The 22,765-nt window shown below is 40.3% G+C and overlaps 2 protein-coding genes across 7 annotated transcripts in view; both read right to left on the minus strand.

Moving 5' to 3' along the window:
- Window positions 1-22,765, minus strand: part of TMEM178A (transmembrane protein 178A) — a 203,539-nt gene that overhangs the window by 89,061 nt on the left and 91,713 nt on the right. Inside the window, exon 2 of one of the 6 annotated variants that reach the window (XM_058668032.1) lies at window positions 5,110-5,203. The exons of the other annotated variants lie outside the window; for them this stretch is intronic. The gene's annotated coding sequence lies outside the window, so the exon portion shown is untranslated. The remainder of the gene's footprint in view (window positions 1-5,109; window positions 5,204-22,765) is intronic. 6 annotated transcript variants of the gene reach the window in all.
- Window positions 15,557-17,192, minus strand: LOC131481011 (polycomb group RING finger protein 5-like). Its single transcript, XM_058668038.1, is given in 1 exon segment — window positions 15,557-17,192. A coding segment is annotated over 1 exon segment (771 nt). The 5' UTR covers window positions 17,054-17,192; the 3' UTR covers window positions 15,557-16,282.

The raw sequence follows: 22,765 nt of genomic DNA on the forward strand, positions 1-22,765 counted from the left end.
TATAACGTTATGGAATTAGTTGACATGGTATTGAGTAACCAAGATGCTGGACTTTATGCTTGGTAGATGCTTGCAATGAAAGAATCTCAACTGAATTTGAACTGTGATAATGCAACAAGGTGGAGGAATCTACCATGGGGGGGTGATTTGGGGAGGGGGAGGGGAAATCCCAGTGCCTATAAAACTGTGTCACATAATGCAATGTAATCAATAAAAATAAATAAATAAATAAAAGATCCCCATTTTGCTATGTCATGATGGAAAAAAAAAAGAATAAATTTCCCTTTAGAACTCACAAGTTCCAAGTTAGATGAAAACTCTTTCAATAGAGCAGGTAGTTCAAAGGAAACACTCAAGCTGGGGAGAAGGCCTGCTGGGTATGAGGTAACATTTGCACTCACACACCAAGATCAAAAGGTGTATCCCAAAAGTGTGTCAGTAATTTAATTCTCTTCACTGTGTAATCTGATTTGCCACTATAAGTCAATTCAATAATCACAGCTGCAAATACCTAAATATATGCTTCGAACCTGGATAATTGCCCAGAAGTAAAATGTATCCATTTAATAAAACTGTGAAATATATTTTCATCCTACTGTGATTTAATTTCACCGAGTTCAGTATTTAATAAAACAATACAGAACTACTGCAATATATTAGGCCATTCAGAACATGAGTCCTCTGCCTGGTTCTTGTGTCATGACACAAGAGACTAAATCCTGAACTAGCTACTTATATCTATCTAACAAGGTAATCTCTTTGTTCTTCCATTTTCTCAGCAGTTAAACAAATATTATTGCAGAATCTACCTATCAGGGATAGATTATCAGGACTGATGAATTTCTGTACACAAAGAGCTTAGTCCAATGCCTGGCTCATAGTAGCTATTTATAGCATAATTTATCTATGTTTATTACTTTTTGAAGAAGAACAGGTTACCCTCTCGTATTATTTTGCTTGCTTGCTTATTTCAACTGTACAAAGGCCTGGGAGATTTTTTCCATTTTCTTAATTTGTCTCAAATATTCTTTCAAATTAACACTTTGAAAATAGATTTGCTTATTTATTTGAATGATGAAGTCACACACACACACACACACACACACACAGAAACACAGAGAAAGAAATCTTTCATTTGCTGGTTCACTACTCCAAAGGCTGCAGAACCCAGGAGCCTGGAACTCCATTCAGGGCTTCCACCTGGATGGCAGGGGTCCAAGCATGTGGGTCATCTTCTGCTGCTCTCCCAAGCACATTAGTGGGGGCGTGGATTAGAAGTGGAGTGACCAGGATTGGAATTGGCACTCAGACACTGGATGCTTGTGATTTCATCCACTGTGCCACAATGGTGGCCCCTAAACTTGTTTTAAGAAGAAAAAATTCCAAGTGCACATTTCAACAACTGGAATCTGAGGTCATGTGGAACTAGAATACAAGAAGCAATGCTCTGAACCCAACATTATTACAAAAAAAGCTGAATTTAGGAAACAATATAAAACTGGGAAAATTTGAGTTTCAAATCTGATAGGGCTTACGCAAAGCACAAGGACTGGTCAACAATGTAATTTCTGCCCTCTCTACTGCAAGACTCACAATAACCAGAGAGATGGCACATTTGCCTTTTTATCCTTAGAAACTATCACAATGTCAAGAACCTTCAAGACATTCAATGATATTGGTAAGTTGTTGAAGTAAATGAAATTGGAAATGAACCACAGACTTGGCACAAAAATAATAATGCACCCTTTCTTTTTATTTTTAAAAGATTTATTTATTGGGCCCAGCGCAATGGTTCAGTGACTAAATCCTTACCTTGTATGCTCCAGGATCCCATATGGGTGCATTTCATATCCCAGATGCTCCACTTTCCATTCAATTTCCTGTTTCAGGTATAAGAATAGCAGTGAAGGATGTCCCAAAGACTTGGGACCCTGAGCCCATGTGGGAGGCCCAGAGGAAGGCTCCTGGTTCTTGGTTTCAGATGGGCTCAACTCTGGTCGTTGTGGTCACTCAGGGAGTTAACCAGCAAATGAAAGCTTTTTCTGTTTCTCCTTCTCTCTGTATATATGCCTTTCCAGTAAATCTCTTTAAAATGACTTATTTTTTAAAATTTATTTCAAAGACTGACATAGAAAGGGGGACAGAAAAAGGAGAGAAAGGAAAGAGAAAGATTTTTCCATCTGCTGGTCCATATCCCCAAATGCCTAGAAAAATCAGGAGCCCAGAACCCCAGCCCAGTCTCCCACACGGTGGCAGAGGCCGAGTGCTTGGCCTACCTTCTGCTCCTTTTCCAAAAGCACTAGCAGGGAGTTGAATCAGAAATGTGGTAGCTCAAACTCAAACCTGCATTCCAACATGGGATGCCAGGGTCATTGGTGATGGTTGAGCCCACGGCCCTGCAACTCTGGCCCATGCATTCTTTTTAGATGCTAGAACTCATTCAAACAGTGCATGGTCCTTGGGAAAACACTGCCAGCTAAAGACTACCATTTTACTTAAGCTTTCTGTAAAATTCTATTATGGGATTTATTATTTTTTTTTACTTCCCGAATCACTGATTACAAGGGTATAACATAGGACACAGGGAAACTTGATAAAAATAGATCTCGATTACTAAGAGTTTAAATGTGCTGGGCACAATACTAAGCACAGTACATTTCATCTGAATGACAAACCTGGGCTGTAGTTCTTACTATTGTGCTAGTTTTGCAGATGATGAAAAGAAAGCACGAAGACTGAGTGACTTTTTCAAAGAACACATAGCTAATGAGCAGCCGATCTGGGAAAGAACCTGGTTTTCTCCGATTCCAAAAGGCCTTACTTTACCCTGCCCCAAACAGCAGAGACTATGGTTCTTCATATTTTATAGGTAAGGAAACTGGGGCTCAGAGGTCTGAACTGCCACCTGGATCAACAATGACAAAGCCTGAGATATACAGCATTCTTGTCAAACAAGCCAAAGTGCTGTCTCCTGTACCTAGCCACTTCCTTTTAAACGAAAGCAGAACCATTCTAACTTCAGTAAACTTCAGTCTCTTTACTGAATGCTAAAAAGGATTTCTCTTCCAGAAACGACTTGACTCTTGTTTTTGTAAACTCAATTAATTCTTTGGTAATCCCTCTAAAATTGCACGGACAAGTAAACCCCATGGGTTAGTAGTCTAAGCATTCTGTTTCCTCCCCTGCCTTGGAAATTGGCACAGACATCTTTCCAAGGACCATGTCTGATGGACAAAAAGGAGAAGACAAAGTTTAAATTTTTTTTTAAAGATTTTTATTCATTTTATTACAGCCAGATATACACAGAGGAGGAGAGACAGAGAGGAAGATCTTCCATCCGATGATTCACTCCCCAAGTGAGCCGCAATGGGCCGATGCGCGCCGATCCGAAGCCGGGAACCTGGAACATCTTCCAGGTCTCCCACGTGGGTGCAGTGTCCCAATGCATTGGGCCGTCCTCAACTGCTTTCCCAGGCCACAAGCAGGGAGCTGGATGGGAAGTGGAGCTGCCAGGATTAGAACCGGCGTCCATATGGGATCCCGGGGCTTTCAAGGCGAGGACTTTAGCCGCTAGGCCACGCCTTCGGGCCCGGTTTAAATGTTTTTTTTATAATCAGGTCTGCAATTCTCGTGATTGCCAAATAACAGACATGGGTGACAAGGGTTATCTGACAAGGTCCAGCTTCTTAACTAAGATTGCATTGTGTGTGCAGTCTGTTTGTTAAAGACGCCCACAATACACCAGCCACATGATGAGTCATTGTTCACCAAGCCAGCATTCTGATGTTTTAAACAAATTCATATATGCAGAAAGTATCTGATTATAGTAGTAATGATGCTTTCTTTAGCTGACAAGGCACTGATCCTCTATCAGTGTGCAGGGTTGTCTTCATGGCAACAGAGATAGAGACTGGAACATAGACACAGCTCACTCCCCTGTTAGAACGAAGGGTGTCTGCAAAATGAGGGGCAAAGGAGAGGAGCCCATGACCTCTATGTTCCTCAGCAACTGGCCACACAGCCTTGAGGACCAGCCTTCTCTGATTCCCTGTGTAGTTCACATTCCCCTCCCCAGTAGCTCCCAGCTTCCTGGCCATTCCTTGTCATGCTGTATTTTTCTCTCTGATGAGAACTCTTTAAGGAATCATGATCTCTCTGTTGTACACTAAATATATGGAACTGGCGCTCAGAAAGGACTTGCTCCACCAAGGAACAAAACAGTTGGTGCTGAGTTAACATTTATTAACAGTCCCATCCACCAGGATTTTAAAAAATTAAATGAAATATTTCAGCAACGTAAGAAATCATTTTTCATTAGGGGGTCTGATAACTATCATTATTGCCACAGGTTGAGTATCACTAGTACTCCAAACTCTGAAGCTCTGTGCAACAACCTTTGGATTCTGGAGTTTTTCAGTTTAGGGATGACCAACTGGTGAAATCCATGCAGGTTTTTCAAATCTGAAGCACTCTGAAAACTTCAGGCTCTAAGCATTTTGGATAGCAGAAATCCAATCTATACTACCATTTGTATTACTCATCTATCATAACCTGTTTAATCATCATCTGAAATATACACCAGGAGGTTCCAAATACTCTTTATTATGTGGCACAATTTAGTTCTAAGGTCATTTGGGTACAATGTATGTGATCTTAGAAGTATACCATCCTGGGCCCAGTGTGGTAGCCTAGTGACTGAAGTCCTTGCCTTGCACATGCCAGGATCCCATATGGGCTCCAATTCTAATCCTGGCAGCTCCGCTTCCCATCCAGCTCCCTGCTTGTGGCCTGGGAAAGCAGCAGAGGACAGCTCAAAGCCTTGGGACCCTGTATCCATGTGGAGATAGTTCCTGAGTCCTGGCTTCAGATCAGCTCAGCTCTGGCCATTGATCCAATCCGGGAGTGAATCAGTGTATGAAAGATCTTCCTCTCTGTCTCTCCTCCTCTCTGTATAGCTGACTTTCCGCTAAAAATAAATTTAAGAAATCTGAAAAAAAAAAAAAAACTCCTGCATCATCCTGCTTGGTGACATCATCAATTTGAAAGTAAATCAGTCTGCAGGAGAGCAAAAAGGAGCCAATCACTCTCTCAGGGATACCAGCCCCTTACTGTTTTCTTCCTTGTGACAGAGTGCCAGATGCTGGATGCAGGACACCTGGTATCTTCCATAGCTGCTCCCGGCTATCTGAACTCAATTTAATCCCTGAGCAGACAGGAAAAAAAAAAAAAGGCAGGCATTGTGGTTCGTGCAGCTGCAATAAATGTAGGTTGCCCTTGAGTCTACAGTTTTCACCCCAAATTTACATTAATGTTAATGTTAGTATGCTGTAATACAATGTTTTAAGCCTTACTTTAATCATAATTATATTAAGCCACGTGGGTGCTGCTAGTCTAATGGCACATGTTTGGATGAAACGTTAACAGTATGCTGGACTGAAACAATGTCCTTTTCCTTCATTTGAACTTGAATTTCCTCCTTTCCACCAAAAAGCTGTAGATGGCAGCTATCTTAAAAGACAGTATTGGGGCCTGGCGGCATGGCCTAGTGGCTAAAGTCCTCGCCTTGAACATGCCAGGATCCCATATGGTCGCCGGTTCTAATCCCGGCAGCTCCACTTCCTCTCTGTCTCTCCTCCTCTCTGTATATCTGACTTTGTAATAAAAATAAAATAAATCTAAAAAAAAAAAAAGACAGTATGAAGACAGGCCGGCAGAGCAAGGGGCGTAGGAAGGGATAACTGTTTTTCTTACTCATGACCTCAAATCAGTCATTGTATCTCTATATGCTTCTGTTGGCCCAGAGGTAAATGAGGGGAATGATTCACAGATCTCGTAAGAGGTAGGAATTCACCCTTGCAAAGTTCCTAAAGATATAATCACCAGATAACAAAAAAAATTTATTATATAATGCAAATTGCTACCTTATATTATACCCCCATGGTGAGCAAAGACTTTCTGAGCCTTCTTCTCACATGTCTTTCCAGCCCATGGCTAAGGAACATACTTCACCACCAGTCATTCAAATCAGCCCTGGGTTACACTGGGCTCAGGAGATCAGACATTTTCCTCCCCACCGCCCCCTGTGAGTTCAGCCAACGTTCCAGGACTGGACTTTGTATTCCTGAGACAAGCAGATCCAGATTCCAACAGATCATAGAACAGCTTGGAGTCATTTGTGAGTTTCTATCTCCTTTACTCCCAGTGTCAGTGAGAACTGCACAAGAACTACGTAAGGAATAGCCACTTGCCCTGAATGGTGGGTCCACAGCAGAGAGCCTCTTTTTGTATCTATGGCAGCAGTCAAACACACACACATATACGGACATCTACATATATCCACGCATAGTCACACACAGCTACACATCCACATAAAGACAATACATATATCTACATCCATGCACAAGCACCCACACCAAGCCATGGCCCCTGAGTAGGGTTTTCAGACAGAAGTGACCCAGAGCCAAACTGTAACACAACAGATTTGTGGGCAGCTAGCCAAGCAGGTGGACCTGTCAGTTACCATGGCAGCAGTTACCATAGAGAGACAGAGATACAGTCTGCACACAGATAAGAGGGTCAGGGCAAAAAGCATGGGAATTTGAGAACTTCACCTTCCTACTTCATCTCCTCAACCAACTTTCAGGACTAGCCCTCAAATAACTCTTTAACTGTATCACCAAGGTAGTAATCAAATGCAGCACTGAGATAACTTCTAGAGACCTCCTCAAGCCCTTCAAACACAAACAAAAGGAAACCATAAATCAAGATACTGAGAATAGACATGCACTTGGCCCTAAGAGTTGGAGAATCATTCCCAAATTTCTGTTGAGAGAGAATTTGTCTCACCCTTGTGCAATGAGCCAGGTCTAAGCACAATTAGTGATGCAATTAATTGAATATTGAGGAACACAGGCTCAACTGTACTAAGCCCATTGAGCTATCTTCAAGTGTTCCATTACATTTTTAAGTCAAGTATTGTTTACAGCCACCAAAAACCAACCAACCAACCAAACAAAACCCTGAGTCCAGTATATCCCACATGGCATCTGAAACCCATGCTCTCTGTCACAGATGGTGGACATATCAAGCTACACTAGAAATACCTGCACATACACTGTTACAATGAGAAGCCAGAATGACCACACTTAAGTTCTATGCTGCCCAATCAGTCTTTAACACCTCTCCTGTGACTCAAGTTCATCTTTCCTTATCATACTGTATTCAATCTCCATTCCCCACCTTTCTGTTTCTTAGTTTGCAGTATCCAGTAAAAGTAACTTATACTAAATTATTAATGTTTTGTAGACTTAATCTTTCCAGAAGCAGCAGCACTTTAAAACAGAGTTAAATAGAAGAACTTCAATAATAAATGAAAATAAATTAAAAATCAAATAAAATAGAAGAACTTCAATTGATCTTTAATTTAAAGGTTTTAGCAATGCATAGGTGACTTTTTAAAATATTAGAGTATCTTTGTCGGGATGTGAGTTTTCCAAAACAAATCTAACTACTTCAAATATGTGCTTCATTTTTTTATGTCCCTGTAGGCCATTTAACTGGTTCTTCATATCCATGGCAGAATAAGGCAGCCTCCATTTTTGAGATTCCAAATTTTAGGGACAGATTGTCTATCTCTCACCACCATATCAAATGCAGGAAGAAAATTGAGTACAGCCTGGCCCTCTCCCTGCCAGGCATTTGGGAGGACATACGTCAATTATAAATGGTTGGGCCTTATGTATAAACTAGGAAGATCCGCTGCTGGATATCTTAGAGAGTGGGTGGAGATCCCAAAGCTGTTTCCTATAAGCAGCCTTCTTCAGACTCCTTAAATTTGGATGTCTTCACATTTCTAGAGGATAGATTCAGCAGAGTCTGAAGAATTGGCCTCGGTGATTCTGGGATGGAGCCTGGAAAGTGTCTACTCTAAGTAAAAGCGCCAAGGGATGTTTATTAGGAAGATGACAGGGGAAATGCTGTTTAATCAAACCATAGATGCTCCTGCCTGAGTGATGCAGCCAAGACCCACCAGACTATCTCTTTGCGTCAAACCCTAGTGGCATATGACTCCAGGGAACCACTTTGCTCTTCAGCCCCAGGAGTCTTCTGTCCTAACTCACTTCAAGGACTTGGGAAACAATCATAGGGAGACTCAAAATTGTGCCTCCGTTTTAATTGGAGACAAGGTCCTCTACTTTCAATCTTGGATTGAAAAAGAAAACTTCCTATACAAATTTCTCCCTCTTCCTAGAGATCGGGATGGTAATAAAACTCCCATAAGGGTTCCAATTGTATCTCACACATTCTCCTTTTACCCAATCCTACCATTAGAACCCTCCTGGGTATTCTGATTCCTCATATTTTAACACACAGCTTCTACAATCAAGTCACCTCTCCTAGAACGCATCTCCCACCCCCAAATAATAGTTGATGAGACAGTGATGTGTAATAAAACTGAAGGCTTAGTTTTAATGTTTTATGATTCAACTAAAATTATCTTAACAAAGACAACAAGATGCCAGTTTATTTTTAGGTAGCCACAAGATGCAATTAAGGCAGGATTATGCCGACAGCTAATGGCAGCTACAGAAATCATCTTTCTCCCTTGTGTATAGTTGAGTTTTAGAAGTAAGTATATTGCCAAATAAGAAATACAAGAGGTCAGTGAACATACAGAAAATTGTTCCACCTCAGTAAGAACACAAATTAAAGGAACAATGATCTCAGTCTTTGTCTACTGAATTAGCAGAGGTAAAAAAGAATAATCTCCAGTTTTGGTGAGGGTGTGGGAAGCAGGCACTTTACTACCTGGCTGGGAGAAATAGGAGCTAGGAAAACATTCCAGTAGGTATTTTGAGTATATATTTCTAAAGTCTTAAAAATTATCAGGCATTTTAACTAAGCAATTTTACTTTTAAGAAATTATCTTAAAAATAACAGCACAAGAATTTATTAAGTTTATAATAACATTGAATATATTCAAATATCTGGAGGAAAAAAATCCAGCAATAGCACTTTGTTTAGCAAACTGAGGTGGGTGCATTTAATGGATGGTATGTTATCATTAAAAATGAGGTACAGGGGTGGACATTATGGCAGAGTGGGATCAGCCATTGCTTGAGGTGCCCATCATATCAGAGTGCCTGGTTCATATCCCAGTGACTCCATTTCCAACCCAGCTTTCTACCAATGTATCCTAAGATAGCAAGTGATAAGTCAAATGGTTGGGTCCCTGCTAATCATGTGGGAGATCCAGATAAATTTTTCTGGCTTTAGCCTGGCTGAGGCCTAGCCATTGTAGACATGTGGGAAGTGAATCAGCAGACTGAAGAGATCTCTCTCTTCTTCTGTCTTTTAAATCAAATAAACATTTTTACATGAAGAGATATATAAACAATGCTTAATGATAAGGACGAACACTGGCAGATTATTAAGTGGGGGATGAGCACTGCAGTGCACACAGTTATTGAAATGTGAACTACACTTACAAAATCTTTATTTGTCCATGAAGGAGGAAAAAGTAAACACCTAAGCTTAAAAGAAATTATTTATGAAAGAAGACATTTCAGACAAATTTTGTGGTCTCCATTCTGCTCTTCAGTATTTCTGAACACAACACAGTGGTGGAATGTCAGGAACCCACCCTCTACCCATGACTTCCCATGATTAGCTGAAAATTTCAAGCAGAAAATTTTAGGCTTTCTTGAGAGGTCAAAGAAAACTCCTGGAGACAGACCCACAGAACTCCATATCTTCCCACCCTGGAGATAGCTCAAAACTTGAGAAAAAAGACCAAATAATGTCTTGCCAATTAGTAGCAACCTACCTGTAAAACCTGTTTCTACTACTCAGTGTATGGGGTTTTATTTGACATATTGCTTTAGTGGGCTTGTATCTCAATTTCCTTATCCATAAAATGGAATTAATGGAAATAAGAGTTAAAATCAATCCTGTAAAATTCATAAAACTGGCTGTTCACGCAGACCTTCAGAGCTAGTAGATAATGGCTCTAATGCTTGGATCCTTGCCACTCATGTGGAAGACCAACTGAATTGTGGCCTCTTGGCTTCAACCTGGTACAGCCCTGGCTACTGTGGGTATCTAGGGAGGAGTGACCCAGCAGACCACTCTCTCTCTCCCTCTCTTTCTCTCTCTCTCTCTCTGCCTTTCAAATAATTTTTTTAATTGGAAAATTAGAATTACAGAAAGAAAGATCTTCCGTCCACTGGTTCACTCCCCAAGTGGTTGCAACAGCCAGTGCTAAGCCAATCCGAAGCCAGGAACCAGGAGTTTCTTCAACCAAGAATATAAAAAAAGCACTGAAGAAATAGTCATGACCCCCACAACTCCGTTTAAGGAAAAGGAGCCTCTTCCTTTCCAAAAAACTGATGATTATAATCTTACACCTTTTCTCAACCTTTTGTGTGTTCTGAATCCCCTGACAACATAGCCTGAATGCATGTCCATGCATTGGATCTGGGTGGAGAAGCTGACAAGTTGCCTTTCTCACTCGTCTTGATGGATGCCAGTGCAGCTCGTCCCCCAGGCTGCTGGTGGTAACAGTTCTCTCAGAGTGCCTAACACACAGGAGCTGTTCGTATCTCCTAACAGTGTACAAAGCCATTAACCGGAAGGCTTTAGCAGCAGACCTTTTCCATTCCTTAGATGTTCTAGTTATGTTAGGGTTAAGCCCTGCCTTGTTTTCAGTTCCACCTCCTGGAGCAGCGTTTTGTAAAATATATTATTAGTTCACTTTTTTGGCTTTGGTAAGTATGGGACATAATTTAATCCTTCTCTGATGATTTGTGAGGCACTTCAGCCCCTTGCAGTGCCTAGGGCCATTATTTAGAACATTCATTTTCACTGTTCTATCCCATAGACACAGGAGTTATAGGATAAGAAATTGAACTGAATTTGTTCAGATCCAGAGTAGAGGCTGAACTCTGTTGGAAGCTTCCATGTGTTTCTGGTAACTCTTTGGAGTAAGTGTCTTTTCTTGTCTTAACATGAAATTTAAAAAGAAGAAGAAGAAGAAAAACATTATTCTGGTTAGTTAAAGGACTCAGTTGTATTCTGGTGGTTGAGTTATATAAAATGTTAGCCAGTCATATCATACCAAGGTTGAAGACACGCATGCCCTCTGACCTTTAGTGGAAAGCTCTGGAGAGCACATCTTTAGGAGCATGAGAGACCACAGGACGCCTGGAACCATTTTGTCTCATCACTTGGGCAAGTGCTCCTTTCTCCCTAGTCCTATCTGGATGAAGAATTGGGTTACTTTACAACCATTTTGTAGGTAAAGAGACTCAAGGTGGCAACCACTGAGCATTTAGAAAATTCAAGTTTTGCCTTGGCTTGCAAATACTTTTACAAAGGATTTCTGCTCTATAGAGTGGTCTCTCTCAAGCTATTTAAGCTCATAAGACCTATTAAAAGCTACAGTAACTATGTCTAGCCTTTCCCAGTTCTACTTTTTTCTTCTCAGTTCTAGTTCCTACTTCCTCTCCATTCCCCTCTCCTATGTCTTCTTTCTGTCGTTCCCTCTGTCTCTCAGGAAAGTCTTGGCAAGCCACTCTAAGGGAGGAACACATCCCCACTCCTTTCCTTACTTGGGCATCTCCTTAGTTTCCAATCCTTGTCCCCTGAAGCTTCTCTGTCGATATAAGTTCCATTCTTCCGAGGGGAATTTGGTTCCATTTGATGTATTTGAGGGCAGGTGCTGTTTTTCTCAGGTTCTGCATCCTCCTGAATCTCTGTAGGTACCTGTATACGCATGCGCACACACGCACACACAAACACGTGTGCACATCTACCAAAGGCTGCAGAGGCTCCTCCTCGGGCTGGACCTGTAGGAGATCTGACCCCTTCTGCTTCGGCCACGGATGCACAAGGATAGGGATGACTGCTTGCACAACCCTGAATTAATTCCCATGAAACCCCAAATTCACACTGCAGAGGCTTTGAGGAATGATTTAACAACATGTGACTTAAAAGTGTCTAACAGCTATACTTTTGAAAAACGGAAAAGAAGCAGACTGGGGTCAGCGTTGAGGGACAGCATATAAAGCCATCACCTATGAGGCTGGCATCCCATGTGGATACCCACATGGGAGACCCAGATGAAGCTCCCAGCTCCTGGCTTCTGACTGACTCAGCTCTGACCTTGTGGCTATTTGGACAGTAAAACAGTGGATGAAAAATCTCTCTCCCTCTCTCTGTAATTCTGATGTTCAAATAAATAAACATGTCAAAAATGATTACATTATTTTGTGAAATATACTTGAACAAGCATATTAACACTATCATTTCCATGTATAATCAATGCAAAAATATTATTAATGAGAAAGACAACTTAACCCATTAAGTCCCAAGTTTTCAAATCCAAATATTTCAGCAAGATTGACACAGGACAAAAAGCTACTATAAATGGTACACTTATTGTTCATTTTCAGGTTTTACAGGTGTCCTATGTATAAGACAATGGATCATATATATATAATCTTTTTGTACTTGTTTTTATATTTTTGTGCATTACACTGGCTGCACATCTCAGAAACAATGTATGAGCTTACTAGTCACATGTGACTACCAGCTCCCACTGCTGGATGGAGCAGGATGCATAACTTCACTGATTTTCTTGACTAGGAGCTTCAACCCAGCACGTCATAAAGACCACATCCTTAAGATCCTTTTTAGATTACTCTTTTCAAACCCAACTGTCTTCCCATACAAGCTAGCCACAGAACCTCTCCTATTTACCTTAGTTGCCTCATGTCTTCAATCTATTTTTCCCATTTTCTTCCTGCATCTTCCTCAATTTGCCATTCCTGCACCAGTCCTTTTTTCTTAAACCCTTCTCCTACTGCCTTTCCTCCTAGAATTAGACCTGCTGGAATTGAAGGGAATAAAATTGTCTTATTTGGTTCTCCCTAAAGGCTCACTGTTTATCTGGCAGCAGCTTAAGTCTCCTAGGATTCTCGTGGGGACCACGCCTGGGTGAGCACCAGCAATCTCCAGCTAGGAACAGATGAGCCACTCTTCAGATGCACAGGGACTTCACCAAGGCAACCGATTCTGCCTGCAGTGCAAGTGTTTCTGATAACCAGCCCACTTTGAGAACTCTTCTCAGGACAGCTCTCAGCACTACAGCATTAATGGGAGAGTTATTAGGAAAAGAACAGACTTCTACTTCGTGGTAAACACTGTTTAGACATGGGAGGGTAGAAAAACCCACTGCAGCACAGTGCTGTCTGGACCCCAGTTTTATTATATTTAGCAGTCAAGGTGACACAATTAATTGTGCTCTGTTTGCACAACTTTTGCAGTCACACCAATTATCACCATTCTTTGCTCTTGAAGATCTAGATGTTAACATGCCAAAGACAAGGCTGGTGGAGTTACATCTTACCAAACTTCCTCATGAATCTCATTGTTTCAAGTCATTTGGCTTGGATGAAAATTGCAAACTTTTAATGTAAGATAGATCCTTTATCTATAGCAAGCACATGCAAAATGATGCCTACATAAGCAGCATTGATCTTTCTTTAAAAAAAAATCATTTTACTTGTCTGAAAAGCAGAGTGACCAAGGCAGTGAGACAGATACACAGAGAAACAGATCTTTTTTCTGCAGGTTTCCTTCACAAATGGTCAAAATAGGACTAAGAGTAGGACCAGGACCAGGCCAGCCCAAAACCAGGAGCCAAGACTTCACCAGGATAACTCAACCTAGGTAACAGGAGTCCAAGTACCTGGACCATCACCCTTTATTTTCCCAGGTGCAGGAAGTTAAACCATAAGCCAGGACTCGAACCAGTGCTTTGGTATGAGATACCAGTGACAGGATTAACCTGATGCACCACAACATAGACCCACTATTGACCATTTTAAAATCTAAATTTACGATTACTATATCCACCCAAAAGATGAAGCCTTGTGATTACTAGATCCACATAAAGATAAGATTGGTACCCAAGATCTGCCCACTAATGACCCAAATTTTCACAGGAATTACAATCAACCCAGACTCTCCAGGATCATTCAGATCCTGAGAGGTCTAAGGTTAATCTATTGAACTCCTGAAGCTTTCTAAACCAGTGCAGTACTGGCAGAAATAGGCCTTCCAAGGGGAGTATAAATTTATTAGCATTCAGTTCTGCCTCTTGAACCTCATATTAATCATTTACAGAAACCCTGGCTGAAGACCCGACTCCTCTGGAGACACCCACTTCTATCTAAACATGAAAAATATCTAAGAAACAGCAATTGTTCTTTTCATCTTCCCCCAGCTACATCAAGTCACTCTAACACTGAATGGCTTTTTAATGTCTTTGACGCACTCCTCCTCCTATGTCTGCCAATATTATCATGTATTATTTGGCTGGTGATTTTTCCTCATTTCTTTTCTCATTTCAGCAGCCAGAACTGCTTTTTCCAAGTTGGCAGAATTTGAGGATGTCCATTTTTGCTGGATTTTGTGCCCATTCATTATCTAAAATCCATAATCTTTAAGATTTTTTTTCAAATTCTGGGCCCTGATGGCTAAAGTACTCATCTTGCATGTGCCAGAATCCCACATGGGCACCAGTTCATATCCCGGCTGCTCCACTTCCCTTTCAGCTCCTTGCTTGGGGCCTGGGAAAAGCAGTAGAGGACAACCTGAGGCCTTGGGACCCTGCACCCATGTGAGTGACCCAGAAGAGGCTCCTGGCTTTTGGTTTCAGATAGTTTCAGCTCCAACCATTACAGCCACTTAGGGAATGAAACAGTAGATGGAGGATCTTTCTCTCCTTCTCTCAATGGATCTGACTTTCCAATAAGATTTTTTAATTTTTCTCTACTTTTAGGAGAATTGGGATAGGTGTTACCTGTAGCTAGAAATTCAGCATTGTCAAACTTCGAAGTAACCAACACAAGTTTCCTCTTTCTTGTGAACTTCAACAAATATTTCATTATAAAGCTAGATATGTTATTTATTTTCAAAATCGAATTGACTTAAAGGTCTTTTTGTTAGATACAGGAGTATGTACTTTCATATACAATATGCACATTTCATCTTCCTTTGAGCTATTTTACTTAATAAAATGTTTTTTTTCTGAATAAATAGCTTCATACAACTTAGAACATAGAAGAATATATAGAACATAGAACATAGAAGAATAAATAACTCCATAGAAGATCTGAATAACTTCATAGAGAAGCTTAAGACATAAAAGATATTAATGACTTAGACTCATCCACCAGCAAGTTGTGGTCTTAGCAAGACCATCCTTCATTCTTTTGCTAAAATGTCAGATTATTTTGGTGTAGGTTTCTAGGGGCCTTCTAATCCACAAGATTCGCAAATCCATATGTATACTTAGCAAGCAGCAGATGAAATCACTGATAGGTCTCACCCACGTAAGGATAGCTGTTTATTTTTAAATATATGAAACATTCCAAAGGCTTATAGAAAAACAGAATTAAAAGATAAATGTTTTGGTGCAAAAGCATTTTTGAAATCATGCCTCATTTTGCCGTAATAAACATTTTCCAGAAGGTTTTTTTTTTTTTACATACTGATTTTTTATTAGGAGTAAATGATCAGCTGCCAACATTTAGAATGGTTGCGAATCCATCTTCAATTGTCCAGGAAGTCACATGTGTTTTCCACTGGGAGGGCTGACGTGCCTTCCTTGTGCAACTGGTAGCCTAGACAGACGCTTAGAAGGTCTACAGTGAGGATGTGCTCCAAGGTTAAAGAATGACTGGAATTCTTCACAGGAGGACTTGCACACTCAAGCATGGATTTTTTTTTTACATAAAAAGCTTAACCAAGAACAGGACAATGGTTCAGAAACCACTTCTCTATTTCCATACAAAATAATTTCAAGATATAACTATCAGGTTCTTGTACAGTACTCTACTTGAATAAAAATTAATGAAATAGTATGTGAAAACTGCAGTACCACAAAGACTGAGCCACTGAGCTAGTGTAAATAATGTTACAGTCTTGGAACAGGCAAGCGAATACTTAGGTTCCTGATGCACACCTGATTTTACCCACGACTTGCACGCTGTGAGATGGCACAAATACCTTGCGTAGACAGTTCAGGAGCAAAATGGCACTTGGTTTGCTTCTGATAGAAACAACATGAATGCAACTGACAGTTGAGACAGACAATGGCCTTATCTGCATGCTGAAAATCTGTTTCCCTCTCGTCCACACACCATTCACGGTGCAATCTGTTCATGAGTAAACCAATAGTGCAGGATTCATCTCAGTGACGGCCAGGTCCCTTGGTCTAACCGAAATCAATTCTTGGTCGATACTGCAATACCATAGGATACGACTGATACAAAGGGCCATCCTGTGGGCAGACTTGCGAAGATGAGCAGTTCACACACCGAAAGTTTTTGCCTCTTAGACGCCATCTTGTCATACAGATGAATTCCATAGTATGATCCTTCCCCATAATTTCACCATTGCACAGCACATCCAACTCATAAGAACTTGGAAGTTTTAGTTTTAAACTTAGAAATTTTTTAATGGTTCCTACAGTCACACGTGTAGAACATCGAATGAATTTCTTCATTAAACCCTTTACCACGTTGTCTCCTGACTGGCCGTTGTTTCGTAAACAATCCAGACATATGGCGATTTGTGGGTCACTTCTGTGATAATCTTCATCATCTTGATTTTCATCACCTTCTTCATCCACTTTGGGCTTGTCAACTTTTGAAGTATCATCTTGTCCGTTTTCTTGAGGCTTGTTTTTCTTCCAGAATTCAGATTCCCGCTCAAGTTCTTGCTCTCTGAGTCCAGGGACCAGCTTAAATATAATTTCTTCTGATGTATTATCCAACCTCAACATTTCTAAAGGATTTGTCTAGTGAACTTGGTTGCCACACCTTGGACAGTCATTGCTATCTTCAAAGTGCTGGACAATACATGTCTTACAGAAGGTGTGGAGGCATTCCGTCACCGTGGTCGGCTTGATGAGATACCCTTTACAGATATAGCAGGTAATGTAAGGATTGAAATCTTTCACCAGGTGTTTCCTTTGGGTAGCCATTCGTGGTCAGCCAAACCTGGCCTTGGTACTTCAGACACAGCGGGGTCCTAGGTGGATGAGTGGCTGATCCCAGGAGCTGGTGTGGTGGTTCCTGACGCGGTGCCTTGAAGCATGGGAATGAACAGCCAGGATTCCTGGGAGATCGCCGACCTCCGAGCGAAGGAAAGTGAAAGAGAAACAACGCCCGCCTGTCGCGGCCTGGCCGGTCCCAGCGCCCTGTCCCAGAAGTTTTTGAAGTACTCTCAAATGTACTTACTGTTCTGATTAATGAAATCTTTATTCACATGAAAACATTTTGAATTCATAATCATATATTGTTATGACACACTTTTTCAGTCTGTGGATTCTGTAAGTTTTAGTATTTCTTCTATATAACAATCCAAAAAACATAATGTTGAAAAGGGATTCCTATATTTGAAAAACTTTGAAAATCTCTTGGGGCTAAGGATCTGTAAGCTCTCCTGGAGTAATAATATTCTACAACTAAACTTGTCTGTTTTCACAGAAGTCCTTCTAGTCCCAAACTGAAAGGTCAGTGAGGGAAAAATCCACATGTGGCGCCAACTTGGAGTAACTATGCACTCGAAGGGTACACACCAAAGCTCCCTTTGGCTCTGCTGCTCTCTAATTAACTGCAGAACTCATGCAAGAGGAAAATTCCAGATGGGACCTATTACTGCCTAGGAAGATTTTCCCTCCTCCTACCTTCCCCATCTCTGTTTAATTTAAATATCAACTCATTTCCGGCTGGTTGTTTGTGGAATAGGCAACCTATAGCAGTAATGGTAGCATGTAGTCCACTCGCATTGGCAGTTATACTGTTTTACCTTGCAACAAAACATATCTTCAAAATAAACACTTGCAAATATTTGGCAAATTATACCCAAAACACAAATTACTTCTTTGGGGAATCATCTGATTTTTTTTTCACCTGAATGAACTAAATGTTAAATGACAGATAGCAGGTTTTTTTTTTTTTTACAATGTTAATGAAAAATTACTTTTTAGGAGCTGGAGCTGATTGTCAGAGTGCATGTGGGTTTAACAGAGCATAGAAAGTGAAAGATGTCAGAGATGACCCAGAGGAACCATTTGCCCCAACCTAAGGTTCCAGACAACAAATACATTAAAAAATGCTCAAAACCTCCAGGCATCAGAGAAACGAACATCAAAGCCACAATGAGGAACCATCTCACTTCAGTCAGAACGGCCATTATTAAGAAGACAAAATATCAACAAATGCTGGTAAGGATATGAAGAAAGAAATACCTTAGTATACTACTGGGAAGAGAGATGCAAATTAGCACAGCTATATGGAGAACAGTATGGAGATGACTCGGAAATGTAGAAACAGATCAGCCCGTTGTGACCCAGCCATCCCACTTCCAGGTATATATCTGAAGGAAATGAAATCAGCATATCAAACAGAAACCTAGACTCCCATGTTCACTGTAGCACTGAGTTGCCAAGATATGGAATCAGCTTAGGCATTCCTCAGTAATTAATGGACTGAGAAAATGTGGTATGTATACGAAGTAGAGTATTATTCAGTATTATTCAGGCACAGAGAACAACTAAATTCTGGAATTTGCTGCAAAAAGTATGGAATCAGAAGTCATAATGTGAAGAGACAAATATTCTCTCATGTATAGGAATATATATATATATTTAACTTCTACCTACATGTAACACATACAATTTGAAATAGTGATTACTAGAGGCTGAGGAGGTTGATGGGAGGGAACTGGAGGGAGGCTAGGTAATGACAACCAAAAGTTAGTGAAGTCTTTGAAACTAGTGAAAGTAATGGTCTTTAGCAGTCTTCAACACTGTGTGTGTGTGGTAGGGAAGCGTTACAGTTTAAAATAATGTATTATATTCTGTTTTAAAGAACATGAACAGAGAATCCAGTAGATCCAAACACACACACACACACACACGAAAATCAAAGGTTCATTGTTTAGTATGGCTCATTCATATTATGTGTATCGTTTGATATTGCACTGTACTCATGGGATGTACAAGAACTAAATGCTAATCCAAAACTTTAAAATAAGAATGCCAGATAATAATGGGCCCTAAAAACTCTTATGGAAAAGGATGAGCAAAAATGTATAAGAACAGCTAGTTGAATCAAAAATGCTGAAGAATTAGTTTAGGCAAAAAATAAACAAAACATTATTTCAAACAAGTGAGAGATTGCTGAGTTTGTGACACCTAACTGAATTGCTAGTAGAGCAACAAAGAGGACCATCAGCCAAAGAGTTATTCACAGAAATACTGAGCATGTAAATTAATATTTTTTCTGTTAGCCATTCAGTTTCTAACACTATCGCAGGTATGATACTTTCACATCCATTTCTACCTTCTCAGTTCTGCCAGGTTGCTGTGTGTAATGTATCTCATGTGAGAGTCACAGGAGTTGATTCAATCAAGAAGTGGCAGGATCAGGATCTGAAGACAGAACTGACTCTGAAGTCTATGACCAGAGTTAACCCTACACCACTCCCATGAGAGACTCATCTAGGGAATATCAGAGGGAAATTCCTGATGGGAGGAAATGTCTGACTGAAAAGGTCAGGACCTGCCTTCACTGTCTTCGTGAAGAGAGCCTGGTTGCACGTGGAACAAAGGTGGCATGGCCTGCCCTTTAAGACTGGGACCTGCTATGGCTTGTCCCCATCACAACTTGTGTCGAGGCTTAATTCCTCACTGTAGCAGAGCTGAGAGCAGGGTCCTGGCAGGAGGCAGGCCACAGAGGCAGGGCCCTCGCGAGTGGAATAACAGCTTTCACAAGGGAGTGAGTTTTTTCTCTTTCTCTCATAAGACTAGACTAGTTACCCCACTAGCACTGGTTACAAAGCAGAGCCATCCCTTGTGTCCTCCCTCTTCTGCATGTGCCCACCCGCCCTTCTGCTTCTCTGACACGTGTGGCTGCAGCTCAGGACTGTCATCAGATGTGGCTGTCTCACCTTGGGCTTCCAGCTTCTAGCCTCTTGAGCATCTTTACAAATTACCCAGTCTCAGGTATGCTGTTAGAGCAACAGAAAATAGACTAGGACAAGTTCGAAGTGTTATTTGAAATGAGAGGAAAAAAAGAAGGCATTATGAGTAATGGCCACTGACATTAGAACTCATTGTTTATAAGACTTGTTAAAGATGTACTTATTTTTATTGGCATGGCAGATATACAGAGGAGAGACAGAAAGATCTTCCACCTGCTGGTTCACTCCCCAGTGGCCGCAAAGACCAGAGTGAAGCCAATCTGAAGCCAGGAGCCAGGAGCTTCTTTCAGAGTTCCCACATGGGTACAGGGTCCCAAGGCTTTGAATAGTCCTCCACTTCTTTCCCAGGCCACGAGCAGAGAGCAGCATGGGAAATAGAGCAGCTGGGACATGAACCAGCACCCACATGGGATCCTGGCACATGCAAGGCAAGGGCTTTAGCCACTAGGCCATTGCATCAGGCCCACGTTTACCAGACTTTTTGTAAAAAATTCTACTGCAATGGCTGACAAGAACAGCCAAAGGCATGACAAATGGAATCTGGCCGACTTCCGCGGAAAGTCAAGAAGGAGCTCATAGGATGTAAACTTAGGAGAAGTCATAGAGAGTGGGTACAAAGGAAATTGACTAGATTTTAAGCAAAGAAAAAGTGTCTTGTTCAGAAAACACAAATCACATAAACATGACATAACACAAAGTGATACAGAGTATAAGAAATAGAAATAAAAAATTGGTGCTAGATACTATTCATACAATCTTTCATAAATTAAAAGATCCCAGGCTTGCAAAGTTCTATGAACTAGAATAGAAACAAACACACAAAAACATGGCATTGCACTGAGTGATTGGGAAAACACAAGACTGAAAGTCCAGAGATTTAATACAGCTTTTACAAACAAATACCATGTCAAAGCTAAAATCTACTTTCCTCAGTTGTAAATGATATACAATAATAATATCAGGTTTGGAGGATTTTATGAACATTAAATATGATGCTTGTGAAAACATCTTAGAAATTGTTAGTGCCCTTCAGTTTTAGTCTTCTTTGTTGTTCTGTTCAGCTCCTACCTGGCTGTGCTTCTCAGCAGTCACAAAATCACAGCAGAGACCGAGAGCTCAGACTAGGCTATCCTGGAAACTTTTACATTCTCTTCGAATGTAACTCATTAGTTTCTCTTCAAAGTTATGTTCAGGCATGTTCCAATTCATAAGCAATTAAGTGTGTAAGAACATAGCATTTTCATCCTCAATGAGCAGAAATAAAGAGAAAGTTTTAAAAGTGCAAGGCAATGCTGCCCATGTAAAACAGGACAAAAATTGAAAACACTATATTTTCTAAAAGAAACAACAATATATAGCCTAGCCCTCTTTCCGCCACATTAGAAGAATGCAGGCCAATGGCAACATAATGGCTGATTTTACTGCTGATTCTAACTGAGCTCAATTCAAATATCTGTGGTCTCTAGTGAAGCCTGCCCCAAATTGTTCTCAGAGCACTGTGGATGTCACATGTCATTCATAATTGGTTATTTTACACATCTACCCACCCATCTAGACAGTTAAATCCTTAAGAATTGGAATAGCTTGTATTCAGCTTTATAGCCTAGTAAGCAGTGTCTGGCATTTGAAAGGCACTCAACAATGCTAGTCTGTGAATTAACTAATTAAGAGACTGTTGATAAAAAAGTACATGATACATTATCTGGCTCTTAAATTAACAGAGGAGCTTCAGCTTTAAATGGTGTGTGATAGAGTCTCCACAGTTTTCTTAAAATATCTGTGAGTTTAGAAGGGAAAAAAATGTAAACACGACTCTAAAGAGTAAGATACTTTCATTAACCACCATGCTGATAGATCTAAACTAAAGAGAGCTATTGAAAAATGTTAGAGTTATTCTGCCAGCCTATCTGTAAAAAAAAAAATACAAAGATTACTATTCTCTCCAAAACTGTGACTCTGTAAAATAAGAATTATTTTATGCTAGCTGTTAATGCTGTAGAAGGCAGCAAATGATGGCTCCTTCCACCCTCATGGGTGGATGGAAGATCTGTGTCTGTCTCTCCTTGTCCTTCTGTAACTCTGCCCTTCAAATAAAATTAACACAAAATTTTAAAGCCTGCTCTGTTCCAATTTAGACATTGGATAGTTGACCTTTATTGGGCTGCTATTACTTTCTGAGGCTGTTAGAATATCATTGTGACTCACCTCCCTCAATTTATGAAGATCAAACTTACAATGCATAGGTAAAACATACCAAAGGAAGAAATCAAAGTTAAAAAAGTTTTCAAAAAGGAACTAAAGCAAATGGAATTGAACGTATAATAAAGAAAAAAATCATGAATTGGAAAAAGCCTCAAATATGTAAATTTAAGCTCACCCTGATTATATATATATACATACTACATACATGTGTGTATACATATATATACTCAGTGTTGTATACATATGAGGATATTTTAAAAAGTCATAGAAAATAGGACTTAAATAAGTTTATTTTGCTAGAAAAATGCCTTTGAAATACATGCATGCATAATTTTTTGCATAATATACATTTCCATGAACTCTTTGAGGAGTCTTCATACATGAAAAAAATTATTAAAACTAAATAAGTTCTTGGATGAGATTTTTACTTGAAAGGAAAAAACTCTCCAAACATAGAGATAAGAATAATAGTTAGACATAAAGTTTGGTCAATCAGGCTTGCCCC

This window comes from Ochotona princeps, chromosome 8, assembly GCF_030435755.1.
Source record: "Ochotona princeps isolate mOchPri1 chromosome 8, mOchPri1.hap1, whole genome shotgun sequence".
In the NCBI taxonomy this organism is placed as follows: domain Eukaryota; kingdom Metazoa; phylum Chordata; class Mammalia; order Lagomorpha; family Ochotonidae; genus Ochotona; species Ochotona princeps.